Genomic DNA, 20,678 nt, shown 5'->3' with positions numbered 1-20,678 from the left:
GGTCATTTCTGCCTCAGGACTGGGATACTATGCCTGTCTGACCTTTCCTCCCCAACCTCGAATCCCCTATCTTCAACAGGGCAGCACCAGGCAAGAGGGGGTAAAAAGCTCTTTATTTGAAGCTCCAGGGTGGGGCAGGGCACTGGCCTCTCACCAGAGGTCCCCACAGTTCAGTTTCCCTACAGCTCAGTGTCAGGCCCCAGCCACACAGTCCAGCTGTGCTCCGATTGGCAGGCGGGTCAGACCTGCAGGTTGACAAAAGGTGCGAAGCCCGCCATATCCTGCAGCAGCACCAGGGCCTGGTGCAGCGGCGGCTCCACGTCGATGTCCACGCCGCGCTTCCGCAAGCGGCTCAGGCTGGACTCCGCCACATGGTGGCAGTGCCGCACCCGCAGCGAGCGCAGCACGGGGCAGTACTCGGCCAATGTCCTGAGGGAGGAGCAGGGTGAGGCTAGGGACATGAGGCCACCATACCTTTGGTGGGGTAAGGTGGAGGCCCGGGCTCACTCAGCCTCGGACTGGCTCCGGCAAAATCCCGGTCTCCCTCCAGCTCGGGGCAGGGGCATACTTTTTCCGTCCCTACACAAGGGAGGCGCCTGGATTGGCTTCCAGTGAGCTGGAGACTTCCTGTCTCATTTAAGGGGGGAACCTGGCCCTCAGCTCCGCCTAGGATTGCAAGATCTCCCCCTTGTTGAAGAAAAGCCAGAAGTCGACTTTCCATGTGAAATCTCCCAATGTGTAAACATTGGTTGAAAAAAGTTTTTAAACTATGGGCTCTCTGGCCTAGGCAATCCTAGAGGCCCTTTCTGTTCAGAATGGGGGTGCTGTGGTTTGCAGGAAGATTCAGAACCCTCAGTCCGGCCTTTTAACACCTACAGCCCGCCCCATACCAGCAGAGGCTAAGTGACTGCCCTCCTCCCGCCCTATCAGGCCCAGGCACCTGACACCGTCGCTTCCGACGCGGAGGCAGCCGGTGAGGTCAAGGTGCTGGAGTTCTGGGCAGTTCCGAGCCAACTCTTGAACCGCGGCGTCCCCCACGTTGGCGTTGACGGCCAGAGAGAGGCTGCGGAGACCAGCGCCGCGCCTCTGCGCCAGGTACACGATGGCCTCGTCCTTGAGCTGGCGGCAGGCGGTGAGATCCAGCTCCTCCAGGGCCGGGCAGCGATCAGCGAGGCCGCGCAGCGCCAGCCCGTCCACCCAGTCACAGTGCGCGAGCGACAGGCGCTGCAGGCGTGGGCAGCCCTCGGCCAGCGCCCCAAGCGCCCGGCGACTCAGTTGCCCGCAGCCGCCCAACGCCACACTCCGCAGCTGCGGATTCCGCGCCAGCACCGGCACCAGGTCCTCGTCTGACAGCCATTCGTGACACGGCGCCAGTGCCAGCTCCTGCAGCCCCTCGGCATCCCGCAGCAGCCGGGCCAATGCGGCCCGCGGGATCTGCGTACCCACCTGCGGGCGGGGAGGCACCCCAACTCTCAGCCCGTCCCGCACTCCTCAGCCGCCTATGCACCCCTGACCTGAGTTCTTTTCTGGCAGCCTCCTGCTCTCCCAGGAGAGACCCCACTTTCCCTCTGAGTCGCTACCCAGTATTTGCCCTTTGGTGCGTGGATCCCTTCCCGGGCAGCCCCGGCGGCCCAAGGGGGTCCAGAAGGCCATACTGCGAGGCTGGGGGCTGGGCTAGAGGCGGGGCGGTACCTAGGCAGGGGCGGGGCTTCAGCCCCCGGCTCACCTGCGCGGCATCGAAGCGACGCAGCCCGGCCAAGTGAAGCTGCACCAGCGACCGGAAGGCCCGGCTAACGCGCTGCAGCCGGAGCAGCTGGCGCAGCGGGACCCGGTTCAGGACGTGTGGGAGCAGCACGTCTTCCCAGGGCAGGTCCAGGAACCTGCGAGTAAAGGGGCGTTGGCACTGGCGTCCCGGGGCCACTATTACCTGCGAGTCCGCCTCCGTTATGTTCCTGCGCCCCAGCTCCCAAGAGCGGCCCCCAGACCCAGCCCCGGCTCGGCTCCCCTCCCTCAGGTTCCTCTTCCCTCTCGGCCCCTCCGGTGCTCGGTACCTGACGGCTCCGGGCTCTTGCTCCCCTCCGGACGGCTCCATCGGTGGCTCCATCGGCTGTCTATTGCGCGTGCGCAGTAAGATTTTCTCGCTTTGGCCTTGGAGTGGCCGCACCAAACCCGCCTCCTTGGCCTGTAGAGACAGACCTATTTAATCGAGTGCCGTCTCACCGAGGATCCGATCTGAAAGCTTTTCGGGTGGACCCCGAAACGGAGGCGGAACAGACCGGTGGTGTAACATTAGGCCTCGCCTTCTCGGCTACAGGGCTTGAGGCCTGAAGCTGGAGAATGCGGTGGGCATCAGAGACTGGCTTCTGTCGTCCTCTTGAGCCAGTAGCCGCCTCTGAGCGAAGTGGTGGTGGGAGGAGCAGGCAAGGCCAAACGCGGAGGGGGCGGAGCCAGGACTCCTAGGTTACCGGCCTCTCCTCTGCCCTCTGGTCGCGTTTAGCGACTTTGAAAAACGGGGAGAAACTATCCAGGCTCTTACTGTCTGCCACGTAGCAGGTGTTCAATAAGTAATTGTTGAAATAATGAATGAATTGGCGAGGCTATAATGTTTCCCTCATCAAGTAAACCTGCTCAAACCTCCCATTCCTGATTAATTATGAAGAGCTATCCAGCCTCTACCACTTCGTAACAGTTTGGGCCGCGTTTCCGCAGGGGGAGAGAGATGTAGGGGGCGCGAAGAAAGACTATATTTCCAACTGGGTCCCTTTCATTTCCTCCAAAGGTCCAGAGTCCTAAGAAGAATGAGAGCTCAGCTCAGCCCGCCAGGGGTAGTGCTTCTCGGCTGGCCTTGGGTTTAGTTGTAGGGTCTGGGGCTGGGTCCGCCCTGGGACAATGACGCCCCAGACCTCTGGACTCAGCTTCAGGGCTGCCTCTCACCGCGTCCCCAGGTCCCAGTCCCAGGATCCGCTTCGGGGAACCCCAGGAGTAGTGCCTTCCCCCATCATCCACGGGATGGGTGTGGGGGGATGTGAAGGACGCGAGAGCCACTGCACCGCTGACGGTCTGGCGCTCCTTCGGTGCAACCGCTTCAGCTGGCTCATCACAACGAAAACCACTTCTCATCTGTTATCTCGTCAAGGCTTCGGGCACCTCTGAAAGGTGGGCAGGTCTATGCTATCACTCCATTTTAAAGATGGGGAAACCGAGGCCCTGGAGAGGAAGCCCCTTGTCCAGAATCAAGCCAGACGGGAATAGAGAACCCAGACATCTGGTTTTCCCAGAATTCCTTCCACGTTTCCCCACCCCGCAAGGCAGCGAGAAGGGAGAAGCTAGCAGCGGGGAAAGACAAGAAAGGGGTCAAGTTAGGTGAGGGCTTGCTATCTCTTCTTCCTCAGCCTGCTTAGGGAGGGGGTAGCTGGGAGGACAGACCCCTGCAAAGATAGAGCCACGTGAGCGCGCACCACCTCCGGCCGCGCGCCTCGTCCCCCTCCCCTCTTTGTTCGCGCCTCTGCGCCTGCGCAGTGCGACAAATCTGGCGCTGTCCCCTTCAGCACCACGCGGAGTCCGCGCCGCCCCTCCCCTCGGTGAGCCCCGCGCGCCCCCGCCTCGCACGTCCTCGCGGCCCCTGACTGCCCGAACAGACCCCTTCTTCCTTCCGAGGTCACCATCTGCCCGCCCTGGCCCTCCCAAAGAGAGTAGTTGCCATAGTAACTCCAGCGGCTCTTTCTTAAAATAGCAGGGCCCCCTTCTACCCTGGCCAAGGGCACAAGGGTTGCCGGTCCCCCACGTCTTCCGGTCCCTAGTTCATCCCGTCTAACCTCTTACCCCTGGGCAGGCGTGACGACACCTAACTCAGGCAGCAAGGAAGTTCTTCCTGAAGTCTGATTTAACATCCCCCTGCTGCATCCTGGGAGGGTGGTCAGGGTTGGATCTCCTGGGTCCGAGACTCAAAACCCCTGGCGGGTTCAAGACGGTGTTCCCTAGATCTCCTTTACATAGTTGATGGTCTCCTGGATTTAGGGGGCGGGTCCAGTCTACACCCATACCGTGTGCTTGGCGCGGCCGCGTGCTCGTGGGGGCGGGAGCGCGTGTGGCATGTAACAGGTCATGTGGCAGCCTCCTAGAGACACGCGTGGGGTCTGGAGCGGGACACGCGTGTGCAGCCGGGCCTTACGTGTGGCTCAAGGGGCGGTGGGCGAGAGAGACGTGGACACAAGTGGGGTGGGGCACGTGAGGGTCTGGGGAATAGAACCAGGGGTTCCATGCGCCCTCCTCCTTGTCTGGGGCGGGTCTTAGGTTGGCGGGAGAGCCCAGCGGGGACCTAGCGACAAGGGGGGCTGGCAGCCTCCGGGGCTCTGGGCCCTGGGAGAGGGCGGGGGGTGGGGGGGATTAGCGTTGCCTGAGCGGCGCGTAGGGGGTAGGGGGAGGGACTGAGAGGCGGGCGGGCCTGGAGCAAACGGGAGCCGCGCTGCCTTCACAGCTCAGCTGGGCCCAGCCTCTCCTCTGTCTCTCCTCGGTCTCAGCTCTGGGCGAGCAGCGGTGAGTACTGAGGTGGCATTGAGTTGGGGCTGCACCGGGTATGCGCTGGGACCCCGTTGAGCTTCCGGAACCTGCCTGGCAGGGTTGCTACTCCTGACATGTGCCCCTCCCCTGCATTGCCACCAGAGGCCCCTTTACCTGGTTATGGTCTCTCCTGGGCGGGATCTGTCTTACCCCTGGGGAGAGAGGGAGAGGAGAGGAATATGGTGCAGATTCCCCTCAAGAGACCCCAGTAGGTGGGGGGGAGGGGACGGTATGTGTCCCTGCTTGAGTGTGTACATCTGTATGTGTACATCTGTATGTGTATGTGACTGTGAGCAGTAGGTCTCTGTGAGTGTCTGATACACCTGGACCTCTGTGTGCACTGGAGAATGACAGCCTGTGTATATATTTGGGTACCTCTTTGTGTGTTCCTGTTTGATGATGGTGTGTGTGTAAAACAAGCATGTGCCTTTTCATTACACACATACTTGTTATGACTGTGAGTGCATGAGGGTGTGTCTTTGAGCAGTGTGTGTGTGTGTGTGTGTGCCAGAGGGTGTTTCCTATGAATGTGTTTAACTGTGTACTGACATATTTGTCCTTATGTATGTGTGTGTGCGCGTGTGTGTGTGTGTGTGTGTGTGTAGGTGCCTGTCTGTACCTGTATGAAGAAAAGAATGTCCCTGGCCGGGTGCGGTGGCTCACGCCTGTAATCCCAGCACTTTGGGAGGCCAAAGTGGGTGGATCCCCTGAGGTCAGGAGTTCGAAACTAGCCTGGACAACATGGTGAAACTCCGTCTCTACTAAAAATACAAAAATTAGCCAGGCGTAGTGCTGAGCGCCTGTAATCCAAGCTATTCAGGAGTCTGAGGCAGGAGAATCACTTGAACTTGGGAGGCGGAGGTTGCAGTGAGCTGAGATAGCGCCATTCCACTCCAGCCTGGGCAGCAGGGGCGAAACTCCGTCTCAAAAAAAAAAAAAGAAGAATGTCCCTTTCCCACTCAGTATGTATATATTGGGGGTAGGAGCCTCTGCTCAGGCTTTTCTCCCCACTTCCATGCTGTGCCTCTCAGCCCTTCAGCATCCCTATATAAACACCTGTTCCTCTTCCCTCTCCTTCCAGGAGGCCTGAGTTTCCCTTCCCTGAGTGAGGGGCCTCCATAAGAGAGACTATAGGGGTCACAGGGCTGTATGATGGTGACAGCTGGCTGACACCCCTTTTCCAGAGGGTGGGGTACCAACTTCCCCTATTCTAGAAGTAGCTCCAAAGTGCCATAAGAACTCCGGGCTCACTCAACTTCTGAAGTTGCTTCCTCTCTCCTCCCAGGGTGATGCTCAGGGCCTCAGGCAGAAGGAAAGGAGCCAGGGGCCCACTGGGTGTATAAGTCTTTTCTCGTCAGGCCTCTATGGAAGTAGTCCCCAGGCGTGGGATCAATGATCCCATATTACCAGGGTGAGCTAGGTCCCTGATACTCAGAGGCCCTAGCCAACTTTCCCTTCCCTATCTCTGCTGTCCTATCCATCTAACTCCTTGGCAGTTCACCCCATGCTCCCCTTCCTCTCTTACAGGCCTGTCTGAAGAGCATGCAGCCCCCTTACTCCCCGCCTGGCCTCGCCATCCCTGCCCCCCCAGCCTGACCCCCGGCCCCAGCATGGCCCAGGGTGCCATGCGCTTCTGCTCGGAAGGCGACTGTGCCATCTCCCCACCACGATGCCCACGCCGCTGGCTCCCCGAAGGCCCGGTGCCCCAGAGCCCCCCAGCCAGCATGTATGGCAGCACAGGCTCCTTGCTACGGCGAGTGGCAGGTCCAGGTCCTCGAGGCCGGGAACTGGGACGTGTGACAGCACCCTGTACACCTCTGCGTGGCCCCCCCTCACCCCGTGTTGCTCCCTCACCCTGGGCACCCTCTTCACCCACTGGGCAGCCCCCACCCGGGGCCCAGAGCTCTGTGGTCATCTTCCGCTTTGTGGAGAAGGCCAGTGTGAGGCCACTGAATGGGCTACCTGCTCCAGGGGGCTTGAGTCGGAGCTGGGATCTGGGTGGGGTTTCTCCTCCCAGGCCCACCCCAGCCCTTGGGCCTGGCTCCAACCGGAAGTTACGGCTGGAAGCATCCACATCAGACCCACTCCCCGCCAGAGGAGGCTCGGCCCTACCTGGCAGCCGGAACCTTGTACATGGGCCGCCAGCCCCACCCCAGGTTGGAGCAGATGGCCTTTACTCCTCTCTCCCCAATGGGCTGGGGGGCCCCCCTGAGCGCCTGGCCACACTCTTCGGAGGACCTGCTGACACTGGATTCCTGAACCAGGTATGCAACTTCCCCTGGGCTCCCTGGGCCCCCAGTGAAGGGGCAAGGCTCAGCCTCCTGTCAGACATGGGCTTGTCTGCTGTTCACTCTGAATCCTTTAATCTGTTCTAAATCTGCCTCTCTCTTGCCCTCTGTGTTTGTCTCTGTGTCTCTGAACCTCCATCTCTGTCGATGCATGTTTTAATTTCTGTTTCTGTCCCATATTCTTGTGTCCTTGTATGTCTGGCTTTATCTCTGGGTGCCTGTGTCTCCCTCGTTGGCTCAGGGGGATACCTGGTCCTCCCCCCGGGAAGTCTCCTCTCATGCCCAGAGAATTGCTAGAGCCAAATGGGAATTCTTCTATGGCTCCTTGGACCCCCCCAGCTCAGGTAAGGCCTGGGACTGAGGCAGGGAGAACAGGGCAGGGCCTTCCCCACAGCAGCTGAGGCTCAGTAGGGAGCCCTCCTTCAAACTTCCCCCAATCCTTGGAATTGGCTCTTGAGTCAGCCAATGTCTCCCCAGGCCTCAATCTTTCCATCTGCGCTATGATGGGAGGCTGGAGGATAGGACTGGGCGGGGCACCTGGAGGAAGCTGAGTAATGGAGGGAGGGGACAGAAGGATATTGAGGGGCATTCCATGGAGTAGAAAAGAGGCTCAGCAGGGCTCAGTGGCCCCAGTATTTTGGGAGGCCAAGGCAGGAGGACTGCTCAAAGCCAGGAGTCCAAGACTAGCCTGGACAACATAGCAAGTCTCTACCAAAAATTTAATTAGCTGGATGTAGTGGTGTGCACCTATAGTCCCAGCTACTGGGGAGGTTGGGTGGGAGGATCCCTTGAGTCCAGGCAGTCAAGGCTGCAGTGAGTTATGATTGCACCACTGCACTTCAGCCTCAGTGACACAGTGAGACCCTGTCTCAAAAAAAATAAATAAATAAATAAAAAAGAAAGAAAAAGGCTGGTCTTCCCCCAGCTCCTCAAAGCCATTTGACAAGAACTTGATTTAAAATGAGCTCCACTGGCACCAGGAACAAGCTAAGTATGTAGCAGGAGGAATGGTGGCTAGACAGTGAAAGAACTTCCTGTCAATATGAGGCAGTGGGCAGAGATCCTAGAGCAGAATTAGGACAGGGAGCTGACGTGGATAACCTCCTGACCTGGATGCCTATGCACACTACAGGTGCTAAGCCCCCAGAGCAGGCCCCCCCATCTCCACCTGGGGTGGGCTCAAGGCAGGGCTCTGGGGTGGCTGTGGGGCGAGCAGCCAAGTACTCCGAGACAGACCTGGACACGGTGCCCCTGAGGTGCTACCGCGAGACTGACATCGATGAGGTGCTGGCTGAGCGGGAGGAGGCCGACTCGGCCATCGAAAGTCAGCCCAGCTCTGAGGGCCCACCAGGCACTGCCCACCCACCTGCCCCACGGCCCGGCCCACGCCCTGGCCCTCATCCCAGCCTCGGCAGTGGCAATGAGGATGAGGACGACGATGAGGCAGGTGGGGAAGAAGATGTGGACGACGAGGTGTTTGAGGCCTCTGAAGGGGCCCGGTGAGTAGGGAAGTGGGAGGGGGAAGTGGGAGAGGGAAGCGGCTTGCTCCTTCGCACTGGCCCACAGGCAGAGCCGGGCTCGAAGGGCCTGGGATAGAGATGGGTGTGGGGCTGGCGGGGCAGTGTGTATAGCAGGAGATTCTAGACAGAGGCCTGAGGCTTGGCAGAACACTGGGGATGTGGGGAGCAAAGAGGCCAGGGGTTCTAGCAGAACAGGGGGCAGGGTGAGAGGCCAGAGGCCACAGTCAAGCCCAGGAACACAGGAGCATGAGTCCGGATCCTGGATCCTGGTGGGAGAGTGGGGAGTGTGGGGACATTCCTTTCCGTCTCACACCCCAGTGTCGCTTGGAGCCTCATCTTCTCCTAAGATGTTGCTAGAAATAGAAATGGGATGGCAGGAGGGAAGCGGATCAGGGAAAAGGAGGAGAAAGGGAGATTAGCAGGGAGGGAGGGGATGGGGTGCTGGGGACTGGTAGGGCTGGTGTGCCCCAGGGGGCACTGAATAGCTTGGCGCCCTACCCTAGAGGCTCTTTTTTGTTAGTGGGCTGGAGCCAGTGAAAAGGGGATGATAATCCCCTTAGCAGAGTCAGTGTGAGAGTTCAGTGAAATCCTGCCCCAGCCCTGTGATCTGGGCCCCTAATCAGAGATTCTCCCTGCCCCTGCAGGCCAGGGAGCCGGATGCCTCTCAAGTCGCCTGTGCCCTTTCTACCTGGGACCAGCCCCTCGGCTGATGGGCCTGACTCTTTCAGTTGTGTGTTCGAAGCCATCCTGGAGTCACACCGGGCCAAAGGCACCTCCTATACCAGCCTCGCCTCGCTGGAGGCCTTGGCCTCACCTGGCCCAACCCAGAGCCCCTTCTTCACCTTTGAGCTGCCTCCCCAACCCCCTGCACCCCGGCCCGACCCACCAGCTCCTGCCCCACTTGCCCCTCTTGAACCGGATTCTGGTACCAGCTCTGCTGCTGATGGTCCTTGGACACAGAGAGGGGAGGAGGAGGAGGCAGAGGCCAGAGCCAAGCTGGCCCCAGGGAGGGAGCCCCCTAGTCCCTGCCACTCAGAGGACAGCCTTGGGCTGGGGGCAGCACCCCTTGGCAGGTAAGTAATTCCTTTTGTCCCTCAGACTTGAGGCCCCCAGGGCTCCAGAAACAGCTGCTGTAAGGGACAGATCCTGAGTGTGAGGATTGGTTTATATTCCTGACCCCTGAGTAGGGGTGGTTAAGGGATGCAGATCCTGTTTTCCTATTTGGAGGACTACTGCCATTAGCTGTGAGGGAGAGTCCCTCACAGCATCCCTCTTGGTCTCAAGTCCAGTGGCTTGAGAAAGCATGATTCAGCATTGAAGGATCCCAGGAGAATACCCTTCTTGCTCTCCTGGAGGGCCCTATCTTCCCTTGGCAGAGTCTTTAGCCTGCTCAGAATTCTTGTGACCTTACCCTCACCCAGCCTGAAGGCTTCACCAAAGATGCAGCCACCAGCCTCTCCCACTGCCTCCCTCCCATGTCACCCCTGCCTAATCAGGCATCTCTCGTCCAGCTCCAGGAAGTCCTTTCACAGTCTAACCTTTCTGCTCTCCCCTCTGCCAGCTACCCTCTCAGTCATGGAAGCCATGGCAACAGGAGGGGGTGGCCAGGGAGACCGGGTTGCCTAGCAACCAGGAGTTTCCGGCCTCTGTCTCTGGGGTGACAGGTGGCTTTGCGAATAGAGCAGCTGGGGTGGGAAGGGGAGGAAAGAAAGGGAATGAGGGTATGCACCCCGACCCTTAACCCCCTAACTCCAGAGCCTGCTTCTGTGTGGGCAGAGGGGGAGCACCAAGGAGAGGCTCCTCTCCCTAAAAAGCAGGAGGGGGAAAGCCTTCGGACCAGTATCCCTGCTGCCCTCAAATCTTTCCCTGGCCCTCCACAGTTCCTCCGTGGTAGCCCATCTATTCCAGCTTTGTCCATAGTCTAAGAGACAAAGGACTATGTTCTGTGTAGGGCCAGGGTGGGAACAGATAATCTATGTCTAATAGCAAATGTAGGCCCCTGGGAGCTTGAGGAAGCAGCCAGAACTCCCACAGCAGCAAGACGGATGTGGGTTAGATTTGAGGCAGGACTTCCACAGAGAGGTGGTAATGATGGAGTAGGCTGATGGAGAGAATCTAATCTCCTTCCCTGGAAAAAAGAAAAATGCTTTCCCCATGTCCCTCCACTCCCTCCCCTTCTCCATCTTCTGGGCCTGGAGGCAGAAGGAGGGTCTGGATGGCTCCTAAGGACCCTGCCCCAGCCTGAGCTGGTGTTCTACTCCGGCAGCGAACCACCCCTGAGCCAGCTGGTGTCCGACTCAGACTCAGAGCTGGACAGCACAGAGCGGCTGGCCCTGGGAAGCACAGACACCTTGTCCAATGGGCAGAAAGCGGACCTGGAGGCTGCGCAGCGCCTGGCCAAGAGGCTGTACCGACTAGATGGCTTCAGGAAGGCCGATGTGGCCCGGCACCTGGGCAAGAAGTAAAGCCACTAGGCTGGGACTGAGGATGGGGGCAGAGGGAATGCATCCTGAAGGCAGCTCTCCATCTAATGTCCCCTGGTCATTGGGTAATCCCCACCTGACCCCCTGCACTTCCCCTTGAGACCCTACCTGTCTCTCTGCCCTGCCCACAGCAATGACTTCAGCAAACTGGTGGCTGGGGAGTACCTCAAGTTCTTTGTCTTCACGGGCATGACTCTGGACCAAGCTCTCAGGTGGGTGTTGACCCCTTGGAGGACAGCCCCCACTCTCCGGGGTTCGTGTTAGGGCCCCAGGATGCCTCCTTTGAGCCCCTCTGTCCCCCACAAGCCGTCCTGACATCACCCTTCCCAAGATGGCTGGGCATGGCCAAGGGCCAGAGCTGCCTGGTAAAGGGACCTTGGGTAGGGGTGATGGGTGAAGGGTCAGGGTGCATACCCTCATCCCCTTTCTCTCCTCCCCTTCCCACCCCAGCTGCTGTACTCTCAAAGCCACCTGTCACCCCAGAGACAGAGGCTGGAAACTCCTGGTTGCTAGGCAACCCTCTCTTGCCCCTTCCCCAGGGTGTTTCTGAAGGAGCTGGCCTTAATGGGTGAGACCCAGGAACGAGAGCGCGTGCTGGCCCACTTCTCCCAGCGATACTTCCAGTGCAATCCTGAAGCCCTGTCCTCAGAGGGTGAGGAGTTCCGAGAGCAGGGGTGTCCTTAGCTGGCCACAGTGGCAAAATGGGCTGGGCCCTGTGTGTGTGTACAGCAGCATGAGTGTGTGTACAGCAGGGAATGGATGTACATGCGTGTAGGCATGTGAACTTGAATGTGTGCAGACAGCGCTGTCATGGCTGCATGTATGTGGAACTATACATGTGGGCAGGCATATTGCTAGGGTTGAGTGTGTTGTGAAGAGGCAGGAGTTTGCATGCCTGTGCAGGCCAGTGCTTGGCTGGAGAGGGGATTCTGTTTGGCTGCACTGGTCTACAGGACTGTGTTGCGGTTCACTTTCTCGTGGTCCAGGCTTAGAGGCAAGGGAACGTTGGGGCAACTAGTACGTTGGGGCAACTAGCCCTCAGTACTTGAGGGAGCCAGGGACGGGTCCTGAGAAGAGGTATAGGTCCTTGCTGACGGATCTGCTGGAAGAGGAGCTCTTTGTGGGGAGGGTTCACTAGCGGGGTTCAGGAGGTAGGAAGTTGCCGGCCAAAGGGGGTGGGGATGAAATGGGAGGTTGGGGAAGATGGCTGTGGGAAGGGTCCCTGGGAGGCAGCCAAGGCTGAAAGTCAGCTCTCCCCTAGACGGCGCCCACACGCTGACCTGTGCGCTCATGCTGCTCAACACGGATCTCCACGGCCATGTGAGTGGAGGCGGGCGGGCAGGAGCCGGAAAACAAACCCCTGGCCAGACATGCAGGACCTGGGAGGCCAAGGGCCCTCCAAACTCACAGGCCTCCGTTCCCTTCCTTAGAACATCGGGAAGCGCATGACCTGCGGGGACTTCATCGGGAACCTGGAGGGCCTCAATGATGGCGGCGACTTCCCTAGGGAGCTGCTCAAGGTGGGGGGCGGGGCAGGGTAGAAGTCGCTGGAGGGGAAGGATGGAGGACCCAGTCGGCGACGGAGTCCAGAGTCGGAGGGAGGGCAGGGCTGGGGCTTGCCGACCCCCGGCTCCTGCCACGGAAGCCCGGGCTCTCGTGACTCAGCCTGGGGACCGCCCCCTCCCCAGGCCCCAAGCGCAGGCTCTCCCGGAACATGCGCACATGCGTGTGGTCGCGACTGCGCACGGCGGGGGAGGGGACCCGGCTCTGGAAAACGCGAGCAGGCGGCCCCGGCCCCTGCGTTTGCCTTCAGTTCCCCTCCTCCAGTGTGCGCTGGGGTGGAAGGCGGGAGTTGCGGGGGTCCCTGCACGGGACAGGGATTGGATGGGGGTACACTCCACACTGCTCCCCCGCCGGGTGGACAGCCAAAAAGACCTTCCCGGTGCTGCTGCGCTGCAGGAACCCGGAGGGAGAGGGGCCTGAGAGGGACTAAGCTTTTCCAAGGTCTGGCAGCGAGTTAGCGCAAAGCTGGAGCTAGAAACTGCTTTCTGGCTCCCTGTGAGCAGGTCCCGTTCCCAGGCGCCAGCTCCATGGCCCGCAGCCGAGGGCTCAGATACGTAGGGGCTGGTGCCGGTAGGAGAAGGGAGTGGCTCGTCCAGTGGGTTCACTCCTCTCCCCGATCTGGTGGTAGTTTATCTAGAGAGGCCTGGACTCACTTGAAGAAACCCCCAGGCTAGGACAAAGGTGTCTCTGCTCCACTACATACATGTAACAGCACAGGATTGTCCTAGGGCGTTTCTGTGAGCTTGGGGTGCTGGGCTTCTGAGTTTGGGGTATATCTGAGAGGGAACGTCCATGGTGAGCTGGGGTGTGTGCTTGAGTTGAGTTGCATCTGTGTGCCCGGGCGTCGTGAATCAAGGGTTTGTATGGCTTGGTGTGTTTGTGCTTTAGGGCTTACGATTCAGAGTGTGTGTTTGAGTTGGGGTGTAGGCTGGATGTTTATGTGTGGTGGGGTGTACATCTTCGAATTGGCCGTGTCTGAGGTATGCCATATGCCTCTGAGTAGGGGGTGTATCTTTGTGAGCTAAAGATTCTAAGTTTTGAAGTGTCCATCTGAATGGGTAGTGTCTGCGAGTTGGGGTGACCGTGAACTGGTGCGTCTGGTTTGTTGGGGTGTATGTCAGAATCGAGGTGTGTTACGTGACTTCAGATCTATATATGGGTGGGGTAACCGCGGGTGAGCTGGATGAGGCCAGGGCTGTTCCTTCCCTGCCTCCGTCCTCCCTCGAGGCCCCTCTTGGCTCAGTGGAAAAGGGCTGCAGGGAAGCGGTCCGACCTCTCCCCTCCCACCACCCCAACCCAGACAAGCCAGAAGGGAGTTCCAGACCCTGCCGGGTCCGCCCAGCGTCACAGCCCCAGGCCTAGCTGCGCTCTCAGCCTCCCTGGAGATGCCACCCACGCTGGCCTCCCCAGGCTCCTCCCCGTGGCCGCGCGGGGAGGGCCCCCTTCGCGATCGGGCGCCTCCATTTCATGCGGTCCCCGCCCCCAGCCCTCGCCCTCCCTTTCCCGTCGGCGCCCCCCTCCCGCTCTAGCCAAGCCGCAGAGCAGACAGCGCCGCCGCCGCCGCCGCGCACTCCGTGCGTCCGTGAGAGCCGGGCCGGCTCGGGCCGGGCCGCGCCGCTCGCGCTGGCTGTCGGGGGAGCGGTCCGCGGGCCGTCCGGGCGGCCCGGGGGCCGAGGGCGGACGGGGGCATGGCCGGGGGCCGCGGCGCGCCGGCCGGGCCAGCATGATCGGCGTCAACAGCATCCACAGCAGCGCCGGGCGGCTGCGCTCGCGCTCGCTGTGCTCCGTGCGCTACGGGCGCACCCACCGCGGCGCGGAGACCCTGTGCTACGGCTGGCCGCAGCGCTCGCGCAGCCTCAAGCCCGTGCTCTACACCGACCTGGTGGTCAGCCGCCTGCAGAGCCGCAAGAAGAAAAAGGCGGTGAGGGCGTTGGGGCCGCGGCCCACGCCAGGCTGGGGGGCGACCGAGGGGGCGGCTTGTGGGAGGCACCGAGGGCGGTGCCAACCGAGGGCGGAGCCTGGTAGGGACAGAGGTCATGGACAGCCAGAGGCGGGCACGGGCTGGGGGGGCAGGGAGGGCACAGACCCTGGGGCCAAGGTGGGCCTCAAAAACCGAAGAGGCTTTTCTAGATTGAATATGACTTGCGGCCCACCGATGGGGTTCAGGGCCCTCGAATGAGGTGTGATGGTGGGCCGAAGGGGGTCCTGAGACAGGGCAGGGGATGAACTAGAAGGCTGGAGGCAAGGATTGCAGGTTGGATCTTGGTGGCCACTTCCGCTTTCTGGCCAGAGAGTTGGGGAGTGAGGGTTAAGGGTCTGAGCCATGCTGGGTTTCGTCTGGGTGTGTGCTGGAAGGTCTATGTGTTGATTTGCCTTGGTTGTGCTGGGGGCGGTGGAGTGGGGGTTGGAGGCTGTGGGGTACACCCATCCCCAGATAGGGTGTGAACAGTGTGTGCCCAGTTGGGATGCCTGGTTTGCCTTGTGGCTGGGCATGGCTGTGGGCAGTGAGAGAGTCAGAGACTGTGGTTTGTTGGGAGGAGTGAAGGGGAGGCTGTGTCCCATCACAGGGAAGGTGCCTACGTCACCACTGCACCCAGCTCACATGCAGGCAGCATCACACGCCACACACTTAGCCCAACATGCACATGCTGGGGACACACCCACTCACGGACAGGCTGACGGAAGTACCCCACAGTTGGAGGTGCTGGTGTGGACCCATGTTCCAGACCACTCTGGAGAAGAGGGGACCCCATGCCACTCCTGGAGCCTATTCTCTCTTCTGACCACCCCAGGACCCCCAAATGTCCCCAGGCCAACTGCACAGAGGGGAAGTGGCTGGTTCACATCGCACAGAGTTTGGGCTATGCAGGGATTGGAAGCTAAAATCACTGCTTTTTAGAGGAGTGTTCACTCTCCAGTGACAAAGTGTGCACGTGGGCAGGGCGTTGGACCACCCTGGCATTTGGCTTGGTGGGGCTGTCAGGGTTAGGGGGAGGCCTCAGCTTGTCTTGGTGTTGGGAGCCATGATAGTGTATTCTCTATTAGCGAAGGAAAGTGCTGAGAGGGTGAGTCCCCTATCCTGGGGTTGCAGTTTCCCCATATGCTATGTGTGGGCTCATCCTGTGGAAACAGGCCAGAGCGCGTGGTTGGGGGAAGGGGAATTTCTTGGGCTGCTTTTCCCATTCCCTCCAGGGCTGTGCTTCTCCAGCCCAGGATCTGAGCAGGACAGCCCCTTAACAACAATAAAGATAATAATAGCAACAACCATTTACTGTGCGTCAGCCTTGTGCTGGGATGCCCTGTGCTAACTGCCTGTGCCCACATGTTACTACGTTTGTTCCTCTCCATGGATACTTGCCCGAAGTCATGCAGCTCAGGTGGTGGAGCCGGGTCTGGGTCTCCATTCTGGAGCCTGTATTTTTGGTCATTATATCTTGCTGCCCTTTCCCCTTAGTTCTGGCTCATCTCTCAAGTTAGAGGGGAAGGCTCTAAGCTCTGACACTGCGGTACTGACCCACAACCCCCTAATTTGTTCCCCCCACCCCCCAGGCCTTGTACAGCTCCATCAAGAATGAGAAGCTGCAGTGGGCCATGTGAGTCCCGGGGCTGCGTGGTGGGGCTAGGATGGGGCATGGGGAAGGGGCTGCCTGGGGAGGCTGAGAGAGCTGGGGTAGGCCCTGGGTGGGGGTAGGGGAGGGGAGTGAGAGGCCATGAGAGGCAGTGAGGCTGCCTCACTTCCTTCTTTGGAGATGTCTGCCTGGATTTGGGGTTCTGTATCTTGTCTCTAGCTGGGTTGTTATGACAAGTGGGTTGGGGTGGGAGGAGAGGTGCTGAAACATCAAAGGGAGGTCCCCTGGCAACCTGAGTGGGAAAGCAGAAGCCTCTGGAAGCAGGGCCTTGACCAGCAGCACAAGAGGCCCACACAGGTCCTAGGGAGCCCAGATGTCACAGAACAAAACAAGTAACCATGCTGTCTGTTCTTGGAAGGCTCCAATAGAAACATAGATACTCGGCCAGGCGAGGTGGCTCACGCCTGTAATCCCAGCACTTTGGGAGGCCAAGGCGGGCGGATCACGAGGTCAGGAGATCAAGACCATCCTGGCTAAAACAGTGAAACCGTCTCCACTAAAAACACAAAAAATTAGCTGGGTGTGGTGGCACGCACCTGTAGTCTCAGCTACTCAGGAGGCTGAGGCAGGAGAATGCTGTGAACCCGGGAGGTGGAGCTTGCAGTGAGCCGAGATCCCGCCACTGCACTCCAGCCTGGGTGACAGAGAGACTCCGTCTCAAAAAAAAAAAAAAAAAGAAAAAAGAAACACAGAGACTCATAAGTAAGTCTTGGAAGAGTCTAGTCTTCTAGTCTGAGGGAAGAAATCCAGTTTGGGCCTTGGGGTCCCCAGTCTGAGGGTAGAGGCCTTATCTTCACAGTTCATAGATCATTCAAATTTGCCGTTATCCACTGAGACTCCCTCACTGTCCAGTTAGCTGGGAGTTCCCAGTCATTGGAGATCTCAGGGGAGGTGCAGCTCAGGATTAGGGTGCAGGGGGAGATCAGGGAAGGTTTTTGGAGGGTTGAGACTGGGGCCATGAAGTTGGGGCAACATTTGGGAAGAGGAAAGGGGAAGCTGGAATTTGGGAGGCAAAGGTGTGGTGGCTGAAATGAGTATGGGGTGGGGGACCAAGGGAGGCAGGCCTGGCTGGGACGGAGAAAAACACTGTTGGGGGAGATGCAGTGTAGGCTCCACATGGGAAGTAACAGGGAACTACCACAGGTTCTTGAGCAAGGGAGTGACAAGATAGAATCCGAAATTTTGTATCTGACTGAGCCTGTAGACCAGGATGTATGGGGTTGGGGTGGGGGCGGCACTAGGAAACTACTTCTTCCATCTCCTACCACTTAGCCCACAAACCGTGAGCAAAGCCTGGAGCTGGATGTGGTTGAGCCAGCGGAGGCAGGCCCGGGGCTGTCCTGGTGGAGAAGGGTGTGAGGGCTGCAGGTGTGCAGCAATGGAGAGGATAGTGCTGGCCCTACTTGCTGGGAGGAAGGGACAGTGGTGGCTCTAGGCTGGGGAGCTCTGAGGGAGGTGCCCTGCTCTGAGGAGGCACAGCTACACATTGTGGAGGCCTGATCTGAGACGGGAGACATGGCAGGACCCTCAGGTTGAGCCCCCCAAGCCACAAACACTGGGGGAGCTTTTCCAGGGCGAGCAGAGGCCAGAACTGAAGCGGGGGTCGCGGCTCCATGGCCAGCCCCCTCTGAGGTGATCACACCTGCAGAGACGAGGAGGAGCTGAGACGCTCTCTGTCTGAGTTGGCCGACCCCAACCCCAAGGTCATCAAGCGGATCAGCGGGGGCAGTGGCAGTGGCTCCAGCCCTTTCCTGGACCTGACTCCCGAGCCTGGGGCTGCCGTCTACAAGCACGGGGCCCTGGTGCGAAAGGTGCACGCAGACCCTGACTGCAGGAAGAGTATGTGGCCGAGCTGCGGGGGGCGGGCGTCTAGGGGATGGATGGGAGTGGGCCTGTTCCAGGGCCCCCTGACCTGTCTTCTCTCCCCGCAGCACCTCGGGGCAAGCGGGGCTGGAAGAGCTTCCACGGGATCCTCAAGGGCATGATCCTCTACCTGCAGAAGGTGCGGGGTCAGGCCAGGGGGCTGGGGCTGGGACTGAGTTGGCTGGTGGGTGTGGGGTGATGGGTGGGAATAGGAGGGGCTGGGCCAGGCTGCATTTGGAGCCAGGACAAGATGGACACTCCTGCAGGAGGAGTACAAGCCTGGGAAGGCCCTTTCAGAGACGGAGCTCAAGAATGCCATCAGCATCCACCATGCCCTGGCCACTCGTGCCAGTGACTACAGCAAGAGGCCCCACGTCTTCTACCTGCGCACAGCTGACTGGCGGGTCTTCCTCTTCCAGGCCCCGTGAGTGCCCTCCTCCTGCCCATCCCGGACCCCTTCCCCCACCTCCCATCCTGCTCCCCTCCCTGTCCCTGGATTTCTTCATTCTTTCTCAGGCCACACTTGAGCCAGGACTGGCATCCTGGGACAGAAACCCTGGGCCCAGGTCCCAAAGGGCTGTGCTTTCTCCCCAGGAGCCTGGAGCAGATGCAGTCCTGGATCACTCGCATCAATGTAGTAGCCGCTATGTTCTCTGCGCCCCCCTTCCCAGCTGCTGTTAGCTCCCAAAAGAAGTTCAGCCGCCCTCTCCTGCCCAGCGCTGCCACCCGCCTCTCCCAGGTAGCCCAAGCTCTGTCCACCTAGTGCCAGTGGGATGGAGGGTGTTAGGCTCAGGCCCACTGCACTCAAGGCTGCTGCGTGTGATCGTGGAGATGTCCCCTGCACCAGGATGCTGGCCACAGGGGTGAGCAGGGGCTGAAATCCAGCCCCCACTGGGTCCCGCTTGCCGGCTGGGAACCCAAACATAGTGCTTTGTTTGTCCAAAGGAAGGGGCATCTTTTTTTTTTTTTTTTTTGAGATGGAGTCTCGCTCTGTTGCCCAGGTGGGAGTGCCGTGGCGCGATCTCAGCTCACTGCAAGCTCCGCCTCCCGGGTTCACGCCATTCTCCTGCCCCAGCCTCCTGAGTAGCTGGGACTACAGGCACCTGCCACCACGCCTGGCTAATTTTTTATATTTTTAGTAGAGGCAGGGTTTCACCGTGTTAGCCAGGATGGTCTCGATCTCCTGACCTCGTGATCCGCCCGCCTTGGCCTCCCAAAGTGCTGGAATTACAGGCGTGAGCCACTGCGCCCGGCTGGAAGGGGCATCTTTTTAAAAATCTGCAGAGGCACTGTATAGGGCAGAGTGACCATGACCATGCCTCCCCCTGGCCGCTAGGAGGAGCAGGTGCGGACCCACGAGGCCAAGCTGAAGGCCATGGCAAGTGAGCTGCGGGAGCACCGGGCCGCCCAGCTGGGCAAGAAGGGCCGGGGCAAGGAGGCTGAAGAGCAGCGGCAGAAGGAGGCCTACCTGGAGTTTGAGGTGAGCCTCCCTGTCTGCCCCTCTGTCCACACACGCAGGCCCATACTAGGGTGAAGGGCATGAACTCTAACAGTGGAACCGGCCGGAGGTCCTTGGGCAGGTTGCTTAATCTAAGCCTCAGTTTCCTCCTCTGTGCAACAAGGATAACATTTGACATCCACTGGGGTCTCGAGGTGAGGCATGTGTCAAGCGTGCCATTTCCCCAGCTCTAGTAAAGGCTCAAGACACATTAGGTTATAGATGATGGTCCCAGGAGAGCCCAGAGGGGGCACCAGCCCGCATGGGACCATCTCACAGTCCTGGGTGGGCACCTGCCATCTTCTGCCCTGCTGGCGGCCCTCCCTGGTCCAGATGGTGGGGTGGGCAGAAGGCAGAGAAGAGGCTCTCACAGCCCCTGCCCCTCTACCTCAGAAATCCCGCTACAGCACCTATGCAGCGCTGCTTCGGGTCAAGCTGAAGGCAGGCAGTGAGGAGCTGGATGCAGTGGAGGCAGCACTGGCCCAGGCCGGGAGCACGGAGGATGGACTCCCTCCTTCTCACTCCAGTCCCTCCCTGCAGCCCAAACCCTCCAGCCAGCCCCGGGCTCAGCGTCACAGCTCAGAGCCTCGGCCAGGGGCAGGCAGTAGGCGGCGGAAGCCCTGAGATGAGGTTTAGGGTGGGGAGTGCCTGCTGGGCACCTGAAGGATGACATGGCCCTGCCTGAGCCCGGGCCGGCCTCGGGCCACCCACGAGGGCCTCCCGGCCTAGGGCCCGACCGCGCCGGACGCGGTGTCCGGGGCAGGGCAGGGCTGGGGCCTGGGCCTCAGGAGCCTAGGCTAGGGGCACCTCCGAGAGCCCCTTTTTGTGATAATGTTTTGCACTTTTTCGTACAGGGTGGGCGGGGGCGGGAGGGGCTAGCGCCCCTGAACTTTTGATGCTTTTTTTTTGTGTGGGAGAGGCCTGATGCCGTTTCTGCTTTCTGCTGAGACCACCCCCACCCTGACACCATCAGTCCCCCTCTGTCCTGGGGCCTGGCTTGGACAGAGACCAGGATTTGGGGCTGAGCTGGTTTCCCCTCCGTCCTCCCCAAGGGCTTACTCTTTCTCTTGCTGGAGGTGGAGGAAGGGCGTCCATGCCAAGGCCCCATACCTGGGCCGGGGGCAGCACGGCCTGGCTTTCCCCCGCTTCAGTGGGCCTTGCCCTTTGTACAGCCTCCACCCCCATTAAAACTGCTCTGGACTTGCTGGCTGGGCCTCCTCCTTCTCTTCTCACCATGCCTGGCATGTGGGCAGGGTGGGTAGCTGGTTCCAGGG

General features: G+C 60.0%; 2 protein-coding genes across 8 annotated transcripts; one reads left to right on the top strand and one right to left on the bottom strand.

Moving 5' to 3' along the window:
* Positions 1–96: 96 nt before the first annotated feature.
* FBXL15 (F-box and leucine rich repeat protein 15) lies at positions 97–3,991 on the bottom strand. 3 transcript variants are annotated; one of them, XM_003825518.5, is made up of 5 exons: positions 3,823–3,991; positions 2,052–2,182; positions 1,727–1,880; positions 941–1,446; positions 97–429 (listed from the first exon to the last, which is right to left on the bottom strand). In XM_003825518.5, exons 2-5 carry the CDS (start codon positions 2,102–2,104, stop codon positions 240–242), a joined length of 903 nt encoding a protein of 300 aa, XP_003825566.1. In that variant the 5' UTR covers positions 2,105–2,182; positions 3,823–3,991; the 3' UTR covers positions 97–239. The 3 variants fall into 3 exon arrangements, with proteins under 3 accessions (XP_003825566.1, XP_008949094.1, XP_008949095.1); XM_008950846.6 differs by lacking the exon at positions 3,823–3,991 and adding an exon at positions 2,935–3,522; XM_008950847.6 differs by lacking the exon at positions 3,823–3,991 and adding an exon at positions 2,277–2,438.
* On the top strand, positions 3,290–20,609 carry PSD (pleckstrin and Sec7 domain containing). Of its 5 annotated transcripts, none has more exons than XM_057298992.1 (18): positions 3,290–3,363; positions 4,478–4,536; positions 6,088–6,824; positions 7,090–7,192; positions 7,981–8,347; positions 9,013–9,441; positions 10,635–10,829; positions 10,983–11,063; positions 11,391–11,503; positions 12,113–12,171; positions 12,282–12,371; positions 15,964–16,007; positions 17,692–17,882; positions 17,975–18,045; positions 18,173–18,330; positions 18,501–18,645; positions 19,243–19,386; positions 19,798–20,609. In XM_057298992.1, exons 3-18 carry the CDS (start codon positions 6,171–6,173, stop codon positions 20,026–20,028), a joined length of 3,075 nt encoding a protein of 1,024 aa, XP_057154975.1. In that variant the 5' UTR covers positions 3,290–3,363; positions 4,478–4,536; positions 6,088–6,170; the 3' UTR covers positions 20,029–20,609. The 5 variants fall into 5 exon arrangements, 4 of the variants coding, with proteins under 4 accessions (XP_057154975.1, XP_003825568.2, XP_034787265.1 ...); XM_003825520.5 differs by lacking the exon at positions 3,290–3,363 and adding an exon at positions 3,511–3,581; XM_034931374.3 differs by lacking the exon at positions 3,290–3,363 and adding an exon at positions 4,136–4,218.
* The last annotated feature ends 69 nt before the right edge of the window (positions 20,610–20,678 follow it).

This window comes from Pan paniscus, chromosome 8 (genome assembly GCF_029289425.2).
Source record: "Pan paniscus chromosome 8, NHGRI_mPanPan1-v2.0_pri, whole genome shotgun sequence".
In the NCBI taxonomy this organism is placed as follows: Eukaryota; Metazoa; Chordata; class Mammalia; order Primates; family Hominidae; genus Pan; species Pan paniscus.
The sequence above is the reverse complement of the archived record's forward strand: the minus strand, read 5'-3'. Positions and strand labels throughout refer to the sequence as shown.